The sequence below is a fragment of the Pinus tabuliformis genome, chromosome 6 (assembly GCF_031772625.1).
Source record: "Pinus tabuliformis cultivar Carrire ecotype Pingquan chromosome 6, CPIR1, whole genome shotgun sequence".
NCBI classification, from domain to species: Eukaryota; Viridiplantae; Streptophyta; class Pinopsida; order Pinales; family Pinaceae; genus Pinus; species Pinus tabuliformis.
In genome coordinates this window covers 311047858-311074281 of record NC_142292.1, presented here as the reverse complement: position 1 = coordinate 311074281, position 26424 = coordinate 311047858, and the positions used below count along the sequence as shown (strand labels likewise).

The window sequence follows — 26424 nt, the reverse complement described above, 5'->3', positions numbered from 1 at the left end:
CTCTAGAAATCATTCGGGCCTCTTCTTGACTACACTTTCTCAAGAGCTCATCAAATGTAGGAAACTTGTCATTGTTGCTGATGGTGGTAATAAAAGTTTCCCAAGATGGAGAAAGACCTCTAAGTGTAATCAACACAAGCTCCTTATCAGATACAATTTCACCAACAGTAGACAACTGATCTTTAATTTTAGAGATCCTCATGAAGTATGCTTGAATGGGCTCTCCTTTGTTAATCGTGATATCCTTGGGCTGATTCTTCAGTGCAATAATTTGGCTCAAGTTATTCACTTGATACATTCCAATCAACTTATCATACATTTCTATGGATTTCTTCAAGTTGGAGACACATGTGATGAGATGGTCTCCAAGAGAGTCAAGGATAACTGTTTTAGCCTTAACTTTTTCTTTCTTGTATCTGACCTTGTAGCAATATTAGAGTTTTCTGCTGGTTTTGCTATCTCTCCTTCAACATACTCCGGTACTTCATGTTCTTCAAGAGTAATATCCTATCCGGCCTTCCAAGGGAATAAATTCGAAACCTCAACCAAATTCTCTTCATTCTTAAAGTAAGAAGAAGACATATTGATTTGCTCAAACAAATTTCAATAACAGATAGAAGGGTGGCAAGTGATATTTCAGCAACAAATAAGTAGCAAATAGAATGGACAACAAGAAATATTTCAACAAAAATTACTCTGCAAGTAGAAGGGACAACAAGAGATATTTCAACAGAAAATGAGCTGCAAATAGAGTGGACAACAAAAGATATTTCAACAGAAAATGAACTGCAAATAGAGTGAACAACAAGATATATTTTAGCAAAAAATGAGCAGGGGAAGCAAGTGATATTTCAACAAAAAATGAGAAGGGAGAAGCTCTTGATTTCTTGGACTTGTCTTCACCAAAGCTATGATACCATGTTGAAACTTGATGTTCTATGCTGAAACAATTACTTAAAAAAATGAAAACTCCTTCAAGCTGCAATATTAGTTAAGAAATTGTAGGTAGAACACACACCATATAAACCATATGCTAAATATAAGACAACCAAGAACACAATGGGACACAGAGAATTAGGTCCAATGACTAGGGAAAAACCCACAAGGGGAAAACCCAACCAGATTCTTCTTTTATTAGAAATCAATTGTTCAATAAAGAAACATAATACAATGAGAGAATGGAGAAGTTGACCCAACTCTGAAGAAGATCTCTGATAACAACAGTTGATGAAAAAATTGAATCACTTTGGCTCACCAAGTTTTGCTCTTACTCTCCAAGTCTCTCTCACTCTCTCAATCCTTCTCTAGTCTTTCCAACTCTCTCTTTCACAAGTTCGAAGTCTCCTTTCACAATGCACAAGTAAGTATTGAAGATGAGAGACACATATATATAGGAGGAACAAGGAGTTTGAGCCATGAAGGAGTAACTCGCATGCCTTGAGCGAGAGTTACATATGCCATTTAGGGAGGTATGCATGCCTTTGTAACGCATGCCATAAAGGAGGTAAGCTTGCCTTTGTAACGCATTCCATAAAGGAAGTACGCTTGCCTTGGAAGGAGAGAGAGTAACTTATGCATTGAAAAGTGCATAAGAGGAATCTTTTATGACGAGTCTTTAATGCGTGTAAGAGTGTAAGAGGAGTGCAACGAATCCATTAAAAGAGAGAGAGGGTAACACATCGTTAAGTGTGAGAGAGGGGTATGAGTGCCATAAAGGAGAGAGAGAGAGGTACGAAGTGGCATGATTGAGTGCCAAATAAGAAAGGTGACATGTATTTCCATTTTGATAATAATATTATAGTATCATAAGGATAATGCTAATAATAATATTACTGATAATATTGATGGTTATGTAAAAAATGAACAATTAAGATTGATTAACGATAAGTGATTTTCCATCATCTATACTTGATTACCAATTGAAGCAAGGTGATTTACTAATTTTGGAAAGTCATACTTGAAATGATAGACATGACTGTCTAATTTTAAAAAATCACTCACCTGTGTTCAAATCGCTGGAGGCATCACCCATACACCTGTAGTGTAGGAGGATACAAGCAATATGAATGCAAGTCCCATCACCAACTCTGGTCTCTGAAGTTTTTGTGTTTGGAATCAATTTGCAAGTAGTCTCACCTGTGTTCTAGAATTGTCATAATTGGGATTTTATTCAAGGAAATTCATCCCTTAGCTGCCAATTTTCAACATTAAGGAGGTTAATGATATGATATTTTGATCATTGTTTATTGGAGAAATTAGTTAATCTAAGAAAATAATCATATTTTATTGTAAGAGGTTGATCAAAGGACTCTATTTAAAGAGTATCTCCTTCACTCATTTCTCATTGTTGGATTGATAGGGAGAACCCTAAGCTTCGTTTAAGATCATGTAGAAGGTAGAATTGAAGGTACAAGCAAGTATATGTGAGGATTTCTTTCCACTCTTCTTATCTCTTGCATATTTTGGGTTTATGTTGAGTAACTATTGTATGTTCTTGATGGTATAAGCTCTAGAAGGAAAATCTTTGCACATGAGAAGAGACTAAGTGTGTGGTTGGCCCTCATTGGCTCTTGACATAACTGTGGATGTTGAGGATTATTTTGCTATAATAAAATATCTAATGTGGCACATGTTAATGGCTCATTTTATCTTATGTGGTCGTTACTGAAGATGTAAGTTATAACTTGGGCATGTATGTCATGTCTAACCATACTAACCATCATGGCACCATTTGAAGAAGGATACCTCATACCAAATATACCATCATATCATTGAAACACATAAGGTATAATTGGTGCTCTGCAAGTAATGTATCACTGGTCAAAATGGTGTTCCTGCAAGGATCTAGGGGCATAAGTAAATAACTGCATTATCCACTCTTCTCTAGAAGTCACATACATAGCCATTGAGGTATTTAGTTGGTAGAATCATAAGGCCCTAAGGGTAATCTGGGCAAAGTGTGTGTACCCATAAAATTGCCTATGCATCTGTCCAATGGTCATTCAATGTGATCAAAAGATGTCTGTACTACGCAACTGGGTGATGATAAAAAGCACAAATGTCACCTTATACAAATGAGGAGTAACACTTAAAATGAGGTGATTTCTGGTTCTCAGCATTAAAGAATTAAAACTTAATGTTTTGACAATCCTACTAGTTACTTCTGTTTTCATACCATGTGCAACGATGCTCTTGAGTTCACTATCTCCATGTGGATCTTTTGACTACCTTTTACTGTCCATTAACCTAGAGTGTAATAACAGAAGTTTTTACCATAATTTTTGTTTGATATAGTGATCTTCTAATGGGAAGGCATAGCCTTTGTTGCTCATTCAGTGGTCCATAAATGCAAGGATGAAGAAATGCCTATTTTCCTCTTTCTTAACAAAGTGGTGTTTGAACCATTGTAACTTTTTTGGAATGGAGATAATGTAAGAGACAAGGTGTATTATCCACAACGCTCACCTTGTGTCAATGTTAAATGTTGAATTTAATGTGATATTCCAAATGATGCTGGTAATGCCTTTTTAAGAGAAGTTAGTTCCAGAGCATTCAGCTATCTTCAACAGTTGAAATTCACTGATCAAATTTTCATAATACCTTAAGCTCCCTTTCATGGACAATATGTCTCTATCTAATTCAAGCACTCTTGCAAAACATGGCTAAATGAATCTTAAACACCAGTGGTCAGATATGAAGAGGTTTAGCAAATCAGAACTGCATCATGGTATATACTTTTCTTGTACCTAGTTTCCACCACGGAGAAACTTCTATTTTCTCCGAGTCCTTTCATATAATTGAGTTGACATGTTTTATGGAGTAAAAGTAAGTGTTCCTTGTACTTAAACATTGCTCCCTTTCCACATATTCTCCTACCCAAGTCCTCTAAATTTTGAAAATTTACAGCCCTGAGATCTTGTTTTGTGTTGTCGAAATACACATTGATTTTTTATTTTTTATATTGTGTATTTATTGTGTCTTAAAGATGTGAATGGTGCTCTTTCAAACTACACATAAAATCTCCACATAAATATGGGTCTATGAACCAGAAACTATTTTTTATTTCCATAATCTGAAATAAACAAGCAATTGATTTTTCAAATAATATACAGACATATATTTTATTCATCAGTAGAGAGTTATGCTGGTGTTTTGTTTGTGGCATGTCTTTGATTCCATGAAAGGCATGCTTTTGATTCCATGAAAGGCATGCCTTGAACAAATGGTAATGCATGGAAGAACAAATTAAATGATTTTTTTTGCTTTGATTGTTGATCTTTCACAATCTCAGGGCTTGTAGTTCTTCATGGTTCGAGATGTGTATTTTATCTTGATATTACATGATACACCAACATGCGATGTTACCATGCAGGTAGTTCGAGAACATGATGCATATGGGAGGGATGTTGAGCTTTTTAGGAGACCTTTATATGGAGAGGGAAAGGAAAAACCGACTACCAAAGGGACCAGGGGAGCAGAACTTGCTGAAGGTCTAGTGATTCAGGAAGGAGACTACAAACTGGTCAAGACAAGATTCAGTGCCTTCTTTGCAACAAATTTGCACAACCTTCTCCAATCTTCCGGCATTACAAGTCTTGTTGTTGTTGGTAAGTTAATGCTGAAACCTAAAGATTGCCATAGTTCCTCAACTTGTACCTACGACAACACTCTAGCATATCATAGGACAACATGTGTAAATTAATATCAATATTTCATAGAGGATGCAGGTAGGATTATACGAAGACATGTGATTTCATACTATTGCTTGGTGCTTGGCTTGGGAAACAACTTATGTAAGGGTTTCTTTAGTTGGTCTGTGTTACCACAAAATCTATCAGGCCTTGAAGAGGGAAACACTACAAGACAAAAGGCTAGATGAAGTGCTAACGATGGGGCGATGGCCCGCTGTCTCCACAGATAAGGCCCCCTACTCTTTATGGATTTTCACCAATGGCAGGAGTCCCGGTAGGATAGGATCACCTATGCAAGATATTCTAAGGTTGAGGTGTAGTTGATAGGCTAGAATCTCTTAAGAAAGATTCAAATTTCAGCTATAAGGTTTCACTAAGAAGCAATATGCTTTCTATAAGAGACCTAGAAAGGGAATGCCCAAGACCTAAGGTTTGTTGATTTTTCTTGATTATAGGAGTTTCGAAGGTCAAGGAAATGGAGAGAAAAGGATTTTTAAGATATAATTCAACAAGTACTAAGCTCATACAACCTTCAAGGAAGCCCTCAAGTTGAGGAGGAACAAGCTAGGTTTTCCCTCTCGGGGCAATACCTAGGGCAAAATATTTTATGGAGGAAACTTAAGTGGATGCCCACCAAATTTGTAGGTCAAGTATCCAAGGCCCTCCTCTTGGTGTTTAGGCTTTCAAGTCCCCACAAAACCTCTTCCCTAAAATTTCGCTCTAAGCCCTAGTTTGCTGTCCTAGCTTTAAAAGGGCTGAAATTTAAGGGGAAGAATTTAACATGAGAATGATCACCAAGGGCTTGGATACATGCCTTATCCTTTGGGCATATGGAGTCAAGGATGTGCTAGATAAGCTGAATTCGTTTCTAAGGAGGCCGAAAACTGATGCCCTAGGTATCAATTTCCAATAGTTACCCACTTCTAAGGAAAATGGAATTTGATGGAGAGTGATAAGAATTCCTCCACTAGGAACATTAATTACATGTTATACAATGAGTAACATATGCAATTCTCAACTAGATAGCTTTCAAAATTAATTTTCAACAGATTAGGGCATAAACAAGCATAATCTAGAAGAAGCAATTCTATACATTAGACAAATTCAAAATGATAATCTTCAACAATAGGCACTTATAAGATAACATGAAGTATATCCATCCATTCACCAAAGAAATAGCTCCAAAGAAAATCCCAAATAGCTTCGAAACATCAAAATGCATCTAAGATACTCCAATAGCAAAAAAAAAGAAACAAGTGCAAGTTTGTTCAAGAGGTCCGAATTCTCTAAATGTTATGACGATGAGAGATGAGATGATCTCTCTCCAATATATACATGTCCAATGATCTCTAATTTTAGCGTACTAGCCCATCAAACAATAAAATAATGGGAAAAAACTAAGTAAGGTCACAAGCCGACCTTATAGCCAATGTAAAATCATAATAAATCACCCACAAGAGGGCAAAAACTAAGTAAGGTCACAAGCCGACCTTATAGCCAATGCAAAATCATAATAAATCACCCACAAGAGGGCCGAAATACTGACGTCATGTATGCGTAGGCCTCTTGGAGGCATGCGTTGGGCTCCTTTAGTGCCAAACTGAGTGAAGAGGACTCCAAAAATCATGTTCTAGGGGTTGGCCCCTAGATCTCCATGCAAATCATCGTGTGGACCCCAATTTTGTGTTTAGGGCACAAAATGGGTCTCATGGGTCTCTGGGTGATAGAATAGCCTGATTTTGCTCCAACTTTGAGGGCTCAGAGGATGGTGCTAGCCCTCCCATGTCTCAAGGGGTGAGACAAACCTCATTTAGGCCTCAGAACAATAGCCAAACCATGTGCACAATGTTAAGCCGACTAGGGCATACTGGTCCAAGTGCATCATTTCATGAATAATGTGGGGCAATGTGTAGACTGCTAGGGGTGCTAAAGGTTCGGATGGAACGGAATGATGCTCTACAAGTGGAAGGAGTCCCTTGGCTCTCAACACCTCACTTGTAGGGTGTCATAATGTTCCTCTAGTGGACTTGGGCCCTAGTTAAGTTGCTTAATGTTGTCGCCTAGATTGTATTGGTACCACGACAACGCTCAGGACGGGGGCTATCACTCTGATCCCTGCCCACTCCTTTCTAGCTGTCTCCCAACAACAGGCTATGGGGTAGTCCCTATGGAATGAGGTGAAGGAAAACAAGTTGGAAACCAACTTGTTTGGGAGACATGGATGAGTGGCCTAGCCACTTGGTTGAATTTAAGCAAGATTGTTAATTTGATTAGATTTTGAAGTATGAGACCAGTGCCTTAATGGAGTCACAAATTCTTGCTTATAGTAAATTGGAACCAAATGGCCGGATGGACACCCGCTGCTTAAGATGATTGACTAACCTGAATGATGTGCAAACGTATGACCTATGTGTGATGCAGAGATCTTGGTTATTTTTAATTAAATGCCTAATCTAAATGTAACCTTCCCTTAACTATTTTGAAGTTGGGCTTCAAGGTAGGTTGTGGGAAGGAGGCCAATGTGAAATTTTATCTATTGCAGCTACTGGAAATAATTCTTCTCACTCAAAAATTAATTATGCATTTTATTTGCTATGGCAAATAACGAATAAAATAACAGTTGCAATTTTCACCATAAAAAAACTGCGGAAAATAAAATACTGGGAACTGAGAAATTCTAGCACACACAATTATTTCGACACAGTTATTTTTGGACAATTGTCCCCAGAAAAACCCAACTTGGGAAAACCGGTGCAACAGATGAGGGTTTTATTATTAATATTTAAGAACAATTTTGAGTACAATAATTTAGATTCCCAGTTGGCAATCTAATATGAGGAAAATACTAGCAAATATATTGTGAGAATGTTCTCTCACCCCACAACTATTTTCTGCCTCCAAAATAGCTCCCCCATCCTTTGCGCTGAGCTCCCCGCATCACCCTTGTTGAGAAATCTAGGGCAGTAGCATTAGGTGATTTCTCTTCTATTATTGACTACTTGTGAATGCTTTTTACTTCTTTAGATTAGGATCTTCTTATTGTTAGATTATTACTGTTCTTCTTCATCAAACAATAACCAATGCATGAACATAAATAGACAAGAGACACAGCATGTAGGCTATGAGCCAGGGCCAAAACCTCTCACTCTTTGAGAGGAAAACCCACACAAATTCTTCTTATAAAGATTCCAATTGACGAATACCAAGACCAAGACCCTTGACCTATTAGCCACTACAAGCCCAAGACAATAGTTCTCTGTCTTCTGCTCTTTTTTTCTTCTTGACTTCTCTTTTTCTTCGACCTTCAACGAACTGTAGATACATACCGAGACATATCAATGAAGTGTCACCAAAATGTGACCACTGTAGTAGCACCGAAATTCTTGTCACTATAATCCGAGTTCCCATATCGAAATACTTGTCCTCCAAACTTGACACTGCAAGCCATCCGAACTCGTTGACTGTGAGACAACATACTGTACCCTTATCATGCTTCTTTACCAAACTTCCCACTGCAGTTTATCTGACCTTATCACTGTATTTATTCATCCGAGTTCAGAGATGAATCCGAGCTTCTGTTGACTAATTTTAGTCCTAGACAAAACTCTGCATTCCCTTATCCTTCTTATGATCACACTACTACTGTCTATTCAAAGTTACAGTGACATCCAAACTAACCTCTTCCACTCTCCATCCGAAATCAGAGACATATGCAAAATTCTGTGTGTTCGAAATGTGAAGACCTTAGCCTTGTATATATAGTAGTTCATCCTAAATAATGAGCCAACTTGAGCATTGAGTAGATGTGTCTTTAATTAGGTAAGCCGACTGATCTTTACTTCGTTTGGAGGCCGACTTCAAGAGAGGAGGATTGTGCTTGTCTTTGGAAGGCTTCTAGACACTTTAATTGACTCATATACATTTTACACATGCTCAAGAAGAGCTCTTCATACATGAATTTAATTTTTTGACAAATCCTAAGGCTCTCAATGGGAGCCATCTAAAATAAATCTCTTGCTCATGAAACCCATGAAGCAAGGCATTACACTAATAATTTTATTTACTTCTTTTCATCATTTACAAAGATCATAATTACATGTCATTATGAAGTCCGAACCTAGTTGCATTTTACAACAACCCTCTGTGCAAAGCCTACACTGGCCCTCTATAGATTTCGGCCTTCCCTCCTTCAACTCTTCGGGGAACTGGAAATCGTCCTCCCGGAAAGCTACTTCTCTCTTCTTCCACCTGCTACACACCCTCTGACTCTATCTTCTCTGCTAAGCTGCTGCTACTGAGAAAATCGAACTGCCTGGGCAACTGAGTATATGCACTGGATGATTTCTCCATTACCACATCAGCTTCCTCTTATAATCCACTGTTGGAGCACCAATGACAAAGATTAAAACTTAATCAATGACTAGGATTATCTTTGGATCTATTCGTCTGAGTTTCTAGATGATTCTCACCTTATCTCAATTAATACTGATTAATTAACAATATTCCCTAAGTTTAGACCTAGGAAATATTTAAAAACGGTTAATAATCTAATTGAGACATTTATAGGCGGAATTTCCAGAAATGATTTTTGGAGTTTGAACTTTGGAGATCTCATGTATTCTAGCCTCTCCACAAAATTTCGTGGCTAGAACACATCCAATGCTACAAAAACTAACACTCCCTTTTAGCGAGGAATGTGTTCTAGTGCTGTATTGCACATCCTGTTACATCACCCTGTCTCTGTATTATCTCCTGTCACGCTGCTGATGTATGGTTGCTGCTGCCCACCAACCATTGCGCAACTCTGATATGCGCTGCATCTGTGCTGCTGCTGACGCTGCCATACTGCTGCCATCACTGCATCTGCACTGCAACTCCCTCTTCATCTGTTGCTGCTGCAATTGCAACACTTGCAACTGAAAAGCAACCAAAATATCCTGTCCCTGCTACTGAAATGGGTTCTCCACCATACCCATTTGTTCTCTAAAATAGATGAACTTAGCTCTCCCTAGAGTTTTCGTGAGTATATCGACAACTTGCTCTTTTGTGGGAACATACTGTAGCTAGACTGCTCCACGTTGTACACAATCTTTGATGAAGTGACACCGAATATCGATGTGCATCGACCTATCATGAAACAATGGATTCTCAGAGAGCTTTATGCAACCCTGATTATCACAATAGACACTGGTTGCCTCCATCGTCTGCTTGAACAAGCTTACTAGCAGCTTCCAAAGCCATATAGTTTCACACATAGCTGTGCTGACTACCATATATTTTGCTTCCGTAGAGCTCAGTGCTACTGACTTTTGCTTCCTGCTACACCAAGAAACCATCCCTGATCCAACACTGAAGCAGTACCCAGAGGTACTTTTCCTGTCCACTGAACTGCCTTCCCAATCTGCATCTGTGTACCCATAAAATCTGACGTCATCTCCTCGAGTATATTTCAACCCATACTCGACTGTGCCGCGAATATATCTCAGAATATGCCTCACTGCTGCCCAATGTACCCTTTTCGGTTCTACCATGAATTGACTAAGGGTATTGACTGCGAAGCAGATATATGGCTTAGTGTTGACCAGATACATGAGAGACCCAATGCGCTGTCTGTATAAGGTGGGCTCGACATTCTTGTCATCTAATGTATCTATCTTTTTCGAGTTGGTAATCATGGGCATAGACATGGATTTGCAATCTTGCATTTTCAACCTCTTCAAAATAACTGTAGCGTATATTCCTTGCCCAAGGAACATCTTCCCATCCTTCTGCCACACTTCCAATATCCTTCATGTCAAATTCTACTGCCAGGTTCCTCTTGCAATCCTCTATGAGCCCTGATGATCCTGTCAAAAAGAGATCATCCACATACAAAACTAGAATGAGAGGCTCATCCTCTACCATCAAATAGTAAAGGTTGGGATCTGCGTCACTCTTGACGAACCCCATCTGCTACAAGTAGGTGTCAATTCTATCATACCATGCCCTAGGAGCCTGCTTGAGCCCGTATAGAGCTTTCTTCAATTTGTACACATGCATGCGTCTCTCCTGAGTCTCAAAGCTCTCTGGCTATTCTATGTACACTTTTTCCTCTATCACCCTGTTCAAGAAGGTTGTCTTGACGTCCATCTAGTGAATCTGCCATCCCATCTGATCTGCTAGAGATATAATTGACCAGATAGAAGTGTATTTGGCAACTGGGGCGAAGGTCTCCTCATAATCTATCCCTTCTTTTTGTGCATACCCCTTTGCCACGAACCTATCCTTATACTTTTCCACACTACCGTCTGCCGCATAATTGATCTTATAGATCCATCTCGAACCTACAACTGATCTGTCTTTTGGCCTTGGCACTACCTCCCAAACATCATTCATCATGATAGAGCTATACTCTTCTGCCATGGCATCTACCCACACCTGGTGCTGTGCGGCCTCCTGAAAGCTGGAAGTTTCGGCAACCTAAGCTACCAATGCTTGGTACTTGTAAGATTGTCTGCGCTATCTCTTGCTCGCCCTAGGAGTTCCAATAAACTCCTTTGCATCTCTTAATGTCTGACAAACCTCTCTGTTGGCTCGACCACTAATCGTGGGAGGTTCTGCCAACTCCTCCTCATCCTGTCTCTGCTGCTCCATCTACTGAGAACTCCTCGGATTTCCTGCACTTGAGGAAATACTAGTACTGGTCACAGTACTTGACCCTTGTGATTGTCCTCCTGCCTGTCCCACTGGCTTCCCTTGTGGCTTCCCCTGCTGTTGGACTAAAGGAGCTTTTGCTCATTGATTCTGATCACTTGCAGGCATCTCACAAGACCTCTTGAAAGCTTGGTCCTCCATGAACTTCACATATCGCCTCACTACTATCTTCCTATTGCTAGGAATGTAGATTTTGAATGCCTTTGAGGTTTTGCTGTACCCAACGAAGAACCCCTTCTCTGCAGTTTGATCTAGTTTGGTCCTTTTATCATCTAGCACGTGACAATAAGCAATGCTGCCAAAAATTCTGAGGTGGCTAACTTCTGGCTTCTTCCCTGTGAAGACTCCTTCTGGCGTTTTCTTCCCCAATGCTCTATGAGGAGTCCTGTTCTGAATATACACTATCGTGTTACATGCTTCTGCCCACAGAAATATGGGTAGATCCTGGTCATATAACATAGCCTTTGCAGCTCCAACAATGGTTCTATTTTTCTGCTCCGCTACACCATTCTACTGTGGATTATATGGAGTTGTCCATTCTCTCTTAATGCCTTCCTTCGCATATAAATCTGTGAAGTCTTTATCAATATGTTATCCACCATTATTTGAGCGAAGCACCTTGATCTTATTCCCTGTCACATTCTCCACGAGAGCTTTAAACTCTCTGAAACGATTGAAGACCTCATCCTTGGTCTTCAAGAAGTAGATCCAAGTTTTCCTGGAATGATCATCAATAAAGGTGACGAAATATTCGACACCGCTGAGAGCTCTAGTGGACATTGGGCCGCAAATATCTGAGTGTATAAGTCCTAACATGCCATCATCTTTGTTGTCACTTCCTGGAAATGCCTTAGCATACTTCCCAAGTACGCGTCCTCTGCATACATCATCGTGTTCAGTGCCAAGTTCAGGAACCCCTGTTACCGTTTCTTTGAGCATCCTAAGTGCTCCATGGTGTAGATGTCCCATTCTCTTGTGCCATAACTCATTCAACTCCTTCCCACTGCTACTGTCACTGCCTATCAATGTCATTGGCGAATTGATTTGTAACTAGTACAACTTGTTACTTCGAACTCCAATCTGTCTTACCTTTTTCCAACTTGGGTGTTTAACATACACTTTCTTCTCTACGAAGTGAATATCATACCCCTTATCCTATAACTGGGATATTGAAATCAGGGTCATACCCAATCTTGGCACATGCAATACATCTGTAGCGCTGTTGCTTGCTCTTGACTCCCCCTGACAATCTATGGTGCATCTCCTTACTGGAGTACATTTTGTTTTGTTTCCCATAGTAATCTGGAAGTCCATTTGCTCCTCTTTGTAGCTAGAGAAATATTCTCTAGCCCCTATCATGTGAGTTGATGCTCCACTGCCTATATACCAGACTCCTTGTGAAGCTGATCCGGCTAAGCAAGCAAATTCGTCTTCCAATCTAGAAGACAAATCTGAAGTCTCTTGATTGTTACTTCTGTCCATGGCTATAGAAAAATTTAGTGTGTATAATAATCCATCTTTAATAATACATAACCCATATCGATATTGAGGGCACAAGAATATTAGTATGCATATGATAGATACACATGCATGTATCGCATGCATTACATTAGTATACATAATTGGCTAATATTAAAAAAATATCTAATTCTAGGGTAACAAATTGATTATTGAAATAAATACCTAACTCACCAGAATATAGTGAATATCTTGAGTGGGGGTACTTAATGTGTACCACCATCATATATATAAATCTATTATGTAAAATAAAAGATGAATGCAATGTATTGTACAAAATTCAAATACAAAGGAAATATAATATATATCTATAGGGAGTTTGATCTTACAATAGAATAGAAACCTGGTACATAACCAATCTCTAAAAAACCCTACAGAATGACGGCTCTTGAACTTCAAGAGTTACAAATCTAGCTGAAGTAACTACTGAATATAGGACACATCCGACCTAGTACCTCGCCTTGGGGTGCACCTGTAATTTTTGTCAAGAAGAAGGATGGTTCCTTGCAACTATGCATAGGCTATCAAGTCTTAAATCGAGCTACAATAAAGAATTGGTATCCAATGCCTTGAATTGATGACCTCTTCGACCAAATGAAAGAAGCTTCTGTCTTTTCAAAAATTGATCTACGATCAGGTTATCATCAACTAAGAATTAAGGAAAGCGATATCTCTAAGACCACATACCGAACACGCTTCGGGCATTATGAGTTCACATTGGTATCATTTGTGTTGACCAATGCACCAACAATATTCATGAACCTTATGAATAATGTTTTCCACAAATATCTCGATCAATTCGTATAAGTCTTCTTAGATAATATTCTCATCTACTCCAAAAATGAGAAAAAGCATGAAGAACATTTGCGAATAGTATTATCTTGTCTTAGGGAACACCAGTGATATGGAAAGTTACCAAAGTGTTCATTCTTTTAGAAGAAGATTCATTACCTAGGTCATAATATATCTGGTGAAGGGATCTCAGTAGATCCTGAGAAAGTAAAAGCAATCATGGAATGGCGATATCAAAGAATGCACATGAAGTGCGAAGTTTTATGGGTTTAGATGGATACTATCGAAGGTTTGTAGAAGGGTTCTAAAAAATTGGAAAGCCTATCACAACCCTCCAGCGTAAGGGAGTTAAGTAAAAGTGGACCGAAGAATGTCACAAAGCATTCTCTGAACTTAAAAGACTATTGACCAGTGCACCAACCTTGCGAGTCCCTGATATGGAGAAAGATGTTATTGTATGTACTGATGCATCAAAGCAAGGATTAGGTGTTGTACTAATGCAAGAGAGAGGAGTAATAACGTATACTTCAAAGAAATTAAAGCCTCATGAAGAAATCTATGCCATGCACGATTTAGAGTTAGCCGCTGTAGTGCTAGCTTTAAAGATATGGAGACATTACCTGGTAGGGAGAAGCTTTATGCTCAAAAGCGACCATCAAAGCCTACAATATTTGTTTACCCAACGGGACTTGAATGCTAGACAAAGACGATGGAGTGAATTCCTAAGTGAGTATGACTTTGGAATTTCCTACATAAAAGGGAAAGAGAATGTAGTGGCAATGCTCCAAGTAGAAGACTAAGAATCGTTTTCCTCATACCTATCAAGGTAGACTTGAGGGAGCAAGTACTAGTACATCTCTTTAACGACAATTGGTATATAAAAGTGAGATCCAGACTTGATAGTAAAAATATAAAAGAATCTAAGTTTGAAGGATATGAACTAGAAGATGATGGAATTTTGTGATTCCATGGAAAGATATACATACTTGATAGTGGGGATCTCCGAAACACCATTCTTAAGGAAGTTCATAGAGCATTGTATTGTGCACATCTTGGAAGAAATAAAATATATGTTGATACAAATAAACTCTCTTTTTGGGCAGGCACGGAACGCGATATTGTTCAATTCGTTGCAAAATGTCTTGAATGTCAGTGAGTGAAGGCTGACCATTGTCATCCAGCAAGTCTCCTGCAACCTCACGACATTCCTATGACCAAATGGGAGGTGATTTCTATGGATTTTATCGTCGGGCTACCTCTTACTCCACAAAGGCATAATGCCATTCTGGTTGTGGTGGACAAGTTAACAAAAAGTGCTTATTTTATTCCCATAAGAGATACTTATGAAGTTGCTGATATAGCTCAGGTATTTATAAATGAAATTATCAGATTTCATGGAGTACCTAAGAAGATCATATCAGATAAAGATTTACGATTTACTTCAAGATTCTGGACTTGTATGTAGTCATCCTTAGGAACTCAACTAAATTTAAGTATAGCTTATTATCCTGAGACCGATGGAAAAACATAAAGGGTGAACCAAGTAGTAGAAGATATGCTAAAAATGTACGTTATGGACCAACAAACACACTGGGAAAAGTATTTTCCCTTAGTTGAATTTGCATACAATAACAATTACCACAGTTCAATCGAGATGCCTCCATTTGAAGCATTGTACGATAGACCTTGTAGAACACCATTACGTTGGGACAGGTCAAAAGATTGGGTGATAGTAGGGCCAAAATTAATTCAAGAGATGGAGGAACAGGTAAAACAAATTAAGCAACGATTAAAAGAGGCATAAGATAGACAAAAGAGTTATGTTGATGCTCGTAGGACAGATAGGAATTATAAAGTAGGAGATCAGGTTTTCATCCGCATTAGACCAAACAAAAGCACTATCCAATTTGGAAAAGTGACAAAGTTGTCACCCCGATTTATTGGGCCATTCAAAATCCTGGAAAGAGTTGGACCTGTCGCCTATCGCCTTGCACTGCCACCCCATTTGCATAAAGTTCATAATGTATTTCATGTATTTTTATTAAGACATTACATAGCTGACAAATCTCACAACCTTCAATGGAAGGAACTGTAGATATCAGACAAGGGAACCATTCGATCGAACCATTACGTATACTGGAACGTAGGATTCGACAACTAAGGAATCACCTGGTAGACCAAGTTAAGGTCAAATGTGACAAGTATAGCCCTGGATCGACTATCTGGGAAGATATAGAGACCATATGCCAAAAATGCCTCGACTTGTTTTAATTTTGAAGCGCTTAAAAACCTTAGTTTGTATATCTTTACTTCATTTTGGCTGTATATTTAAGACTATTAAATTTGAACCGTTCTATACTTACGAAGGATTACATGTAAGAATAATTTCAAATTGTTTAACATTGCTAGTACATGGATACCAATATGGAATATGTTATTTGCTTAACATTGCTGGTACATGGATACCAATATGAAATATGTTATTTGCTTAACATTACCGGTACATGGATACCAATATGAAGTCTATTATTTGCTTAACATTGCTGGTACATGATATTAATATGAATTATGAATTATATTATAAATGTGATGTCTCTAATTTTATTTGATGAGATATAAATAAAAGAATGACAACACTTGACTGCTTAATACAAAAGTTAACTTGCTGATACATTGACTAGACATAACCAAATGTGTTATATGAATTTAAAGATCAATCTCATAAATGGTAACACGATAGAAATACAAGGAACTATTATTTCAATACATTAATTTTTGAATATATTGATGCATATGTTATAATGCGTGAACAAGTGTTTACATTGCAGATAATATCGTTACCAAAACGACTACGTGATGGCAAAAACTCCAAGAAAAAATGAGGCTTAATGAGATTTCATGATAGGGTGTTGACCCTAGTCCTACTGAGAGGGGTAGAGGTGTCCCTCACCGTTTATTCTGCAAAACCTGGAGTTATGGGAGGATTGTGCAAATCATGCTCCCCTAGACGTGTGATGATGATTGCTGGATGCCCACTGGGAAATTAGGTCGATATAATCGATGCTGTCACCCTTGAGGTTTATGAATGGTTAGATCAGTATAGTTGATGCCATGGCATATCCCAGTAGAGGATAGATAGGATGGGAGCAGAAGAGATTAGGAATGATAGGATGATTTTAGAATAGCTTGGGAACCCCACTGAGGTAGGGCATGACTATTAAAGTTGTAAACCTATAAATGTTCAAAACACAAAATTTTAAAATATTCTCACATTAAATGAGTATTCAATCACATGACATAATCCTTACATGATTACATTAATTGCTAAAATAATGACTATTATACTATATAAACCCTAACTTCAGGACAAAGTTTCTGAAGGAGTGTATGTAATGACCCATCTTTAATAATACATAACCCATCTCGATAATGAGGGCACATGAATATTAGCATGGATATGAGACACGCATATGATATGTACATATGCATGTATCACATGCATTGCACTAGTATAGATAATTGGCTAATATTAAAAAAATGTCTAATTCTAGGGTAACAAATTGTTTAATGAAATAAATATCTAACTCACCAGAGTATAGTGAATATCTTGAGTGGGGGTACTTAATGTGTACCACAATAATATATATAAATCTATTATTTAAAATAAAAGTAAATGCAATGTATTCAAATACAAAGGAACTATATAATATTTGTATACATATACATTATTCATTTTACAAACTAAAAAGGAAGTTATGATAATATATATATTATTCTAACTAAAGAAACTATCATATATAAACTATATAAAATGAAATTAAATAAAGGAATTAAATATTAATTATGTTTCAAACTAAAATCACAATATTATAAAGTCAGGTAATACAAATAAAAGGGAATACAAGTGATGTAATACAAATAATTACATATAATTCATAAGGTATTCATGAAGTCTGGGTGTCAAGAGAAGGTGGTGACCGCCTTTGCTAATTCTCGAAGATACCTACTGGAAGGCGGTGGAGAGGCGGGGCAGTGAAGGAACTGTGGTGATATAAGGAGAAGGGGTGCGACTTAGAAGGGGATCTTTCAGGAGGAGCAAAGAGGATTTTTTCCAACAGAGAGTTACAGACAGAGTGAGGATCACTGAGCCTTGATTGTTCTTAAAGATTTTGGGCACGGGGGCCAGAGTGCTGCGTTTTGAAGTATTATGGAGTTAGGTACCGAGGTTGTGCCCAGTTTGGTAGGGAGGTTTTGGTCATTTTGGTAACATGAGTAAATTGAGTGCGACAACAACGCGGGATCGAATTCAAACTCGGAAGCCAGGTATGTCTCTGTGAATTAAAGTGATAAATTCGGTTTAAATTTGTAGCTGTTAGAATCTGAGAAATTTATTTGGTAAGGTTATTACAATGTGCTATTCCTCTTTTCTGCCCGACGTGGATTCTGCTTCTGAAGCTTGTAGCAAAAACCCTCTGCATCCAACCAGGGATCTGCTAAGCGAAAATCTGCGCTGAAACTGCTCCCTCTAACGACTGGAATCACTAATCTGGGCAATTCGATTTTCCTAGCTCCATTCAACTGAAAATCAAATTGCTTCCCTGGCAACTCGGCCTGCCTGCTAATGGACTGCGTTGCCTCTTAAAAATTTCAGCCTGCTGCTCCCTTTGTGCAACGAAATTTTCCTCTTCGCTACTGAGCTTCCCAGCTGATCACTTATGCTCTGATACCATGTGAAATTTTAGTTATTGCAGCTACTGGAAACTATTCTTCTAACTCAAAAATTAATTATGCATTTTATTTGTTACAACAAATAACGAATAAAATCACAGCTCCAATTTTCACCATAAAAATACTACAGAAAATAAAATACTGGAAATTGAGAAATTCTAGCACACACAATAATTTCGACACAATTATTTTTGGACAATTGTCCCCGAAAAAACCCAACTTGGGAAAACTGGTGCAACAGATGAGGGTTTTATTATTAATATTTAGTAGCAATTCTGAGTACAATAATTTAGATGCCCAGCTGGCAATCTAAATTGAAGAAAATACTTGCAAAAATATTGTGAAAATATTCTCTCACCCCACAGCTATTTTCTGCCTCCGAAATAGCTCCTTGTGTCACCCTCTGCGTTGAGCTCCCTGCGTCACCCTCTGTGTAGAGCCTACACTGGCCCTCTGGAGATTTTGACCTTCCCTCCAACTCTTATGGGAACTAGAAATCTTCCTCTTGGAAAGCTACTGCTCTCCTCTTCCACCTATTACTCACCCTCTGGCTCTATCTTCTTTGCTGAGCTGTTGCTACTGAGAAAATCGAACTTCCTCGACAACTGAATATATGCACTCTATAATTTGTCCATCACCATATCGACTTCCTCTTATAATCTACTGTTGGAGCACCAACGACCAAGATTAAAACTTAATTAATGGCTAGGATCATCTCTGGATTGATCCGTATGAGTTTTTAGATGATTCTCACCTTATCTCAATTAACACTGATTAATTAACCATATTCCCTAAGTTTAGACTTAGGAAATATTTAAAAACCGTTAATAATCTAATTGAGACACTTCTAGGCAGAATTTTCAGAAATGATTTCTGGGTTTTGGAGATTTCATGTATTCTAGCCTTTCCACAAAATTTCGTGGCTAGAACACATCTGATGCTACAAAACTTAATAGCCAACAAGAAGCAGACTAAGGCCTAATTAACGATACTTTCTGTTGTGCTCCTATCACTTGATGCTTCCGGCACTGCAGAGACTATGGCTCTGACGACGACAAGGTCACCGCGTTAACCACCGAAGAGTTGTCAAGGCCCCTCAAGCTAAGTGAGAAGGGTTTCCCTATGTTTCTATCAACCTAGCTTATGCTAGGAGGTAAGTTATTAGTGCAATCTAGATCTAGTATGCTTATGTAGGAGATTATGAGTGAGATTTGTCTTGAGTTAAGATTGTTTGAGTTATTTAAGTACTCAGTGAGAATCTTCTTATAGCAAGAGTAGTTAACAATATTAAAATGTCAAGCCTTAAACGAGACAGATGCTTAGAGATACAAGTGTAAACTTCTACAATATGCCACAAGATACCAATGAACTTAAGATGCCAAACTTCTTTAGATTATAACAATTATCCAATTAGACGCCACAAGATCAAAGACTTAGAACTTATAAAAGAGTGCAAAGTTAGACAACCAAGACGAGATAAATCAAATTTCAGATTTATGACAATTTAATTCAGAAAATTCAGAGTTTATCAATCTTATGAGAGCAATAAGGAAATGCTAAGTCAACAATGCTTGTGTTTGCCCAATATCACAAAAATATGCCCAATTGCCAAGTAAGCTTAGTTAACTGAAAAATCAGAGGTATTAGGGCTTTTAGGTATGTTTTCAGTGAATTTTTCAGATTTGAAATATCTATAAAAATAGTAAATAAATCGCAGATCAACAAGCTAATGAAGCCCAAAGACAATGCCCCAGATGTCAAAAACTAGTAAAATTTCGCCAAACTTGAAAAATCAATTTTTGGAGTTATTTAGAGGATGTTATTCAGAAATTTTAGAACTAATATGTTATTACAGCAGTGAAACAGTGATAGATCAACAAGCTAGTGATATTGAAGATGATGCCCAAAATCCTTGTTAGCCCCCTATACTACTAGTGTAACCCCTTATTGTTACTAGTACAATCCCCTTATTATATTGATGTACCCATGTAGTGCTCATATTGTTACTATTGTGCCCCATAGAAGCTCACTATTGTTATTATTGTGCCCTTACATTATTATTGTTATGTCGGCTCTGATTATATTATGACCCCTTAGACTCCTATATATAGAAAGGAGGTCTTTTCATTTGTATCATCAAAGAATCATTCATTTGTGTAATGTAAAGGAGGTTGCCTCCTCGAAGAGGCTCAATTTTAAGGCGTTGATCTATCTTTTCTATCTTTTTGTGAGTTAGTTCCATAACATTTGGTATCAGAGTTTTGGATTCTAGGGTTTCGCTGCTCCAAATAGGTCATCGTGGCATTTTCACTATAACTTTTTTTTAACTTTTAACTTTTTTTTTTGACGTTTCAGAAGCAAAAAAAAACCCATTTGAGACGAAATCGCACTGAATCTCGGGTCCAAATTTCAGAGCTTTTCGCGCTATATTTGCGGAGATATGATTTGAGGAAGTTGGTCTTTTTGCTGACTCCTGAATTACATTCCAAACAGGTGACCTGGGGAAAATCATCATAACTTTCTCTCTAAGCATCGGATTGAAATTTTGTAAGAAGGTACAAAAAGAGGACGGACTGTAGTTTCTTGTATATATTTTTCAGAGCCGGCACGTCGTACAAGTTCGCTCTACTGAACAAGTCTATAATCAGGTCACTATGGGAGATTTGGCATAACTCTTCCTTGGAGAATCCAATTTGGATCAGACTAGTGGCATTGGAAAGATGACACAAAGGGCTACTGCAGGTCGCAATTTCAGAACTTAAAGATCCGAAAGTATAGAGTTATAGTCATTTCAAGATTGAGCTCTTAAAATCAAGAAAAAACAAGATGAAGAAGTTTGATGGCAAGGATCAGGTAAATTGGATACTTCAAATGGAGCAATATTTTGATCTACATGGTGTACCATTGTTACAAAAGGTATGTGTTGCATCTTCATATTTAGAACCGGATCAATTTTTATGGTATAAGGGCTTTGTTCTCGTAAACAACTTGTTACGTGGTCAATTTTCATGGAGGAAATGATAGCACATTATGAGGATACAAAGAGCAACACCACAACAATTGGAAAGAGTAAAAGGGCTTTGTTAGATATTGGAAAGTAAAATTATGGCAACAAGGAAGTCTACCCCTCACAACTATAAAGATGGAAGTGTGGTTTCTCCTAGCCTCCCACAACCTACAAGGGTTACACCACAACAATTGGAAGAAAAAAGAGAAAAAGGGCTTTGTTACAATTGTGATAGAAAATGCACTAAGGTCATAAGTGTGCTGAGAAGAAATTATTTTACATAGAGTATGAAGAGGAGGAAGAAAAGGATCAAGAAACATCAAAAGAAGAGGATATACGCCAAGACCTAAACCCAGAGAAAGAAGAAATGAATCAGACCATATCTTGTAAAGCATTGGCAAGAATTACCACTCCTCAAACTCTCAAGATAGAAGGACATAACAAGACGAAAAAGGTGCAAGAAGTGAAAGATCACATCGAGAAAGAAGAAATGAATCCAACCACATCTTGTAATTCATTGGTCGGAATTACCACTTCTCAAACTATCAAGATAGAAGGGCATATCAAGAAGAAAAATGTTCAAGAAGTGAAATATCACATCGAGCATCAAGAAATGAATCCGACCATATCTTGTAAAGGATTGGAAGAAATTACCACTCCTCAAACTCTAAAGATAGAAGGACATATCAAGAAGAAAAAGGTTCAAGCAGTGAAATATCACATTGAGCATCAACAACAAGTTCTCCAACTTTTAAAGGATAACACCACTTTGGTGCAAAATCGAATGAAACAACAAGTAGATCAACATTGTAGTGAAAAATGTTTTGATGTAGGTGATTGGGTATTTTCACTGCTACATCTCAAGCAAGCTATTTATGAGAAGGAAATGTTGGCAATACTATATGCACTTAAGAAATGGCGACCTTACCGGATGGGAAGACACTTAAAGGTAAAAATGGATCATGATAGTCTTAAATACTTTTTAGAACAACTATTATCTTTAGAAGAACAAAAAAAAATGGGTCACAAATATGTTGGGTTATGACTTTGACATCATCTATAGAAAAGGGAAGCAAAATTTTATTGCAGATGCACTCTCAAGAAAGGATGAGGATGTGGAAGCATTGTTTTGTGCTATTTCTATTATCCAACTAGATTGGATAAACGAAGCAAGGGATGAATGGAAGAAGGACGAAGAAGTATGGCCACTTATTCAAAAGTTGCAAAAGATCCCAATTCAAACAATATTGCCAGAAATTGAAGAGGAAGGAAAAATCATATTGGAACTTGGAGCAGTCACAGAAACAAAAACCCGACAGCTACGAAATCGATCAATTTCAGAGTACCTCATCAAGTGGAAGAACTTACCCGCTGAAGATTCCACATGGGAGGACAAGAATTTTATACAGAAGCATCAAGAACTACTCAAGCGTTGATGACAACACTTTTTGAAGGAGAGGGGCATGTTAGGCCCTTATACTACTAGTGTAACCCCTTATTGTTACTAGTACAACCCCCTTATTATATTGATGTATCCATGTAGTGCCCATATTGTTATTATTGTGCCCCATAGAAGCCCACTATTGTTATTATTGTGCCCTTACATTATTATTGTTATGTCGTCTTTGATTATATTATGACCCCTTAGACTCCTATATATAGAAATGAGGTCTTTTCATTTGTATCATCAAAGAATCATTAATTTGTGTAATGTAAAGGAGGTTGCCCCCTCAAAGAGGCTGAATTCTAAGGCGTTGATCTATTTTTTCTAGCTTTTTGTGAGCTGGTTTCATAACAATGCCTAAAAATAGTAAAATTTTGCTGAAAACTAAAAATTCAAAATTTTTGACCTTAATTAAAAATGTGTTTTAGTTATATTTAGATCTGAATTTTGCAATTATGCAGTCAATTCCAGAAAGCTTTAAAGTGCCAAATTCAAGATACCCAAGTGACCAAAACGTGTGAAAATTTAGATTTTACAGTTTCTAAGTGATTTTGACCATTGAACATGCGATTTTAGGGCTTAAAGATTATTGATTTGATTCCTATGGTAAAACTAAAGCAAGACAAAGGTTTAGAGGTCAAACCCTAGGTCCAAGGCCTTGAAGATCCCATGGTTGAAATTCATTGAAACTTTAGGATCAAGTTGTTGCTTGAAAAATATGAATTTTGAGACCTTAAACCCTCAAGGGCTTAGATATAGCTCTTCTCCCCCTTGATTTATTGATCCAACCTGCAAAAATGGAAATAAAAACACCCAAACCCCAAATATATACAAAATAAATCTAAAAACCCCAACCCAATTTAGAAGAATAATTTACAAATAAAATTACAAAATTATTTACAAATTATACAAGGGTTTGTTGATTTCTGGTAGCATCAGATGTGCTCTAAGTCTCAAAGTTTGCAGGGAGGCTTGGGCACATGTATTCCAAAGAACCCAGAAAGCGTTTTGGGAAATTCCACCTAGAGACAATTTTATTAAAATAATTAATTATTTTTAATGAGACCCTAAGTCTAAACTTAGGAAATTAAAATAATTACTGGGTATTAATCTAACTGTGGGTGTAACTTCTAGAAGAAGACGAGGATCAAGCAGAAATGATCTTAGCCATTGATTAACTTCTAATTTGGGCCATTGAATGTCAACAAGAAGATTATTTAAGGAGGCTTGAGGGTCATTTGGAAGACACACAAAGAGTTGATAAGTTAGATGGAATTGCTGAAGCTAGAGCAGTGCATTGTGTTAGGTTCCTATACCAATAGGAGTCATAATTTTTGAATGACTGAGATTAAAACTTGTAATATGTATGTACCTTTGCTTTCTGCAAATGTTTTCCATATTGAAAAATCAAAAAATAAAAAGAGGGTATGTCCTAAAAGAGAAATCAAAGGACAAAAAGAATAAGAAAAGGTCCAAAAAAATGAAAAATATGAACCCCAAAAACAAAAGACCATGAAAGTGTGCAAGTCAAAATGCCACTAATCTTTACTTTATGCATAATAATGATTGTGTTCAGCTTGTTATTCATGCCACAATCCATGGTAATCAAACTATTTAATCTTGATTATGCCATGTTTTAAATTTAATGTTGATAGTTAGAGAATAAAATATGACCAAACTGTTTAATCTTGACAGATCATTAGATAGGTAGAGTAAATAAAAGGAGCTCAACTGTTTAATCTGAGCCCTTGGATGTAATAAGGTTAGATTTAGTTAGTTTACTATTGTAAAGAGAAAGAAAAATGTTTGACAAGGGTTTGCTAGCTCAAATGCACCCTAATAAAGAGAAGTGAAAATGGTAGGATGAGTAGATGGGTAAGTAGAAAAAAGGTTGTAGAAGTATGATGATTGATTAGACAAAAACATATTTATCATTTACATCATAAAAGTTCCAGATATCAATGAAAAATCAAGCATGCCAATGATTTACAAAGTCAGTTAATTAACTTCCCCCTTTCATTTTACCCCTTTCCTTTACTAACCCATTATAAAGTTCTAAGTACTTGAAAACCCAAAGTCAAAGGGGCTCAGAGCATTTCTCTGACTTTTGGAGGGACCAGACCCTCGGCTCAATGATTTAGGGATAACAAGTACCATATTCCCCCTACAAAAAGTCATTCCCCCTTCAGTTCATTCATTTTCCCTAATAATACTCCTTTCCTAAGGTTAAAATACTTTTACCTAGGAAAAGTATTTATCCCCCCACATAAATCATTTTCATATCAAAAACCCACAAAAACACCTTATCCTAAGTATTTATGTTAATATTGGAAAAGCATTAAAACGTGAAAAATCATTTACTTAGGGTATTGTGCCCCTTTCCGCTCATTTTATTAATTACTAATTTTATTTATTAAATCCTGATAAAACCCGTTTCCCCGTATATATTTAACTCCTACATATAAATTAACCCTACCCTTAGTTTAAATATAAACTATAATTTCACCCAAACCCCGAAAACCCACTAACTAATCGATCTGCGATTAAGTTAGGCAAAAACCCAATTAATCCCTCCGCTAATGACCCCGACGCCTTAACCCCGCCTTAATCCATCATTAACTCAAATACCGCCGCACTTAATCACCCGCCAGGCCCCCCCGTTAGCCTTCGTGCAACTTCCCCGCCCTATCACCGTGCGATCATCTTCCTTCACATTCGACGACCCTTATCATATCGGGCGGACCCGACGTCTTAACAATACTTGCCCGATAAAGCTGTTTTCCGCCGGGTGTTGAAGTACCGGAGGACAGGTGGTTCCCTTAGGCTTTGATCTTTGGCCTAGGGAAAAGTGTCCAAAAGAATTTAATTTTTCTCCTAAAGTGACTTTATAATTTTATAAAGTTAAATCTAATTTAAAAGTGACTTTAAGTGATAAAGTTATTAAGTCTAATTTTAAAGTGACTTTTATAAAGTCAATGAAAAATTAGAAAGGAAAAGTGACTTTGGAAATAAATGACTAAGTGGGTCTTTATTAAAGTGGGGTGAATTAAAAAATAGAAAGTGAGATTTAAATGAGCATTTAATCTCAGCCATTGATCTAAATCTATTTCAGCCATTGGATTTAGAGATCACCCAAAAGTCACTTGGATCACCCAAAAGTCACTTGGAGTTATATTAAAGGAGGAAAAGGAGGAAAAGGTCATTCATTCTTTCATGAGCAGATTGGGAGAAGGAGAGCAAGAGAGCAAGAGAGATTTCTGAGCAGGGAGGAGAAGGAGACAGCAGCTTGGCACACATTCCAAGGCAGCAGTTGAACAGATTTGTACAGCTGATTCAGCACATAGTGAAAGGCAGATTTTTGCACAAAAATCGAGGAGCAGTTTGCTGATTTTTCTGCACACAAAGCGGAGGCCGTACAACATTTATTGCTGTCCTGTTTGCTGTAATTTCCAGATTGCTGTGAGGCACGGGAAAGGAGATAAGTTGTACATTTGCTTGCTGATTTTTTGCTGAATAATTCTCACTGTAAAAAGGAAATTTTCAGAAATAAA

At 37.4% G+C, this 26424-nt stretch overlaps 1 protein-coding gene across 1 annotated transcript in view; it reads left to right on the top strand.

Annotated features, from left to right (window-relative positions):
- LOC149258549 (Isochorismatase family protein) overlaps positions 1 to 26424 on the top strand; it is a 263248-nt gene that overhangs the window by 29687 nt on the left and 207137 nt on the right. Inside the window, exon 3 of the mRNA XM_089415503.1 lies at positions 4373 to 4607. Within this exon, the coding sequence (XP_089271629.1) occupies positions 4373 to 4607 (235 nt within the window). The remainder of the gene's footprint in view (positions 1 to 4372; positions 4608 to 26424) is intronic.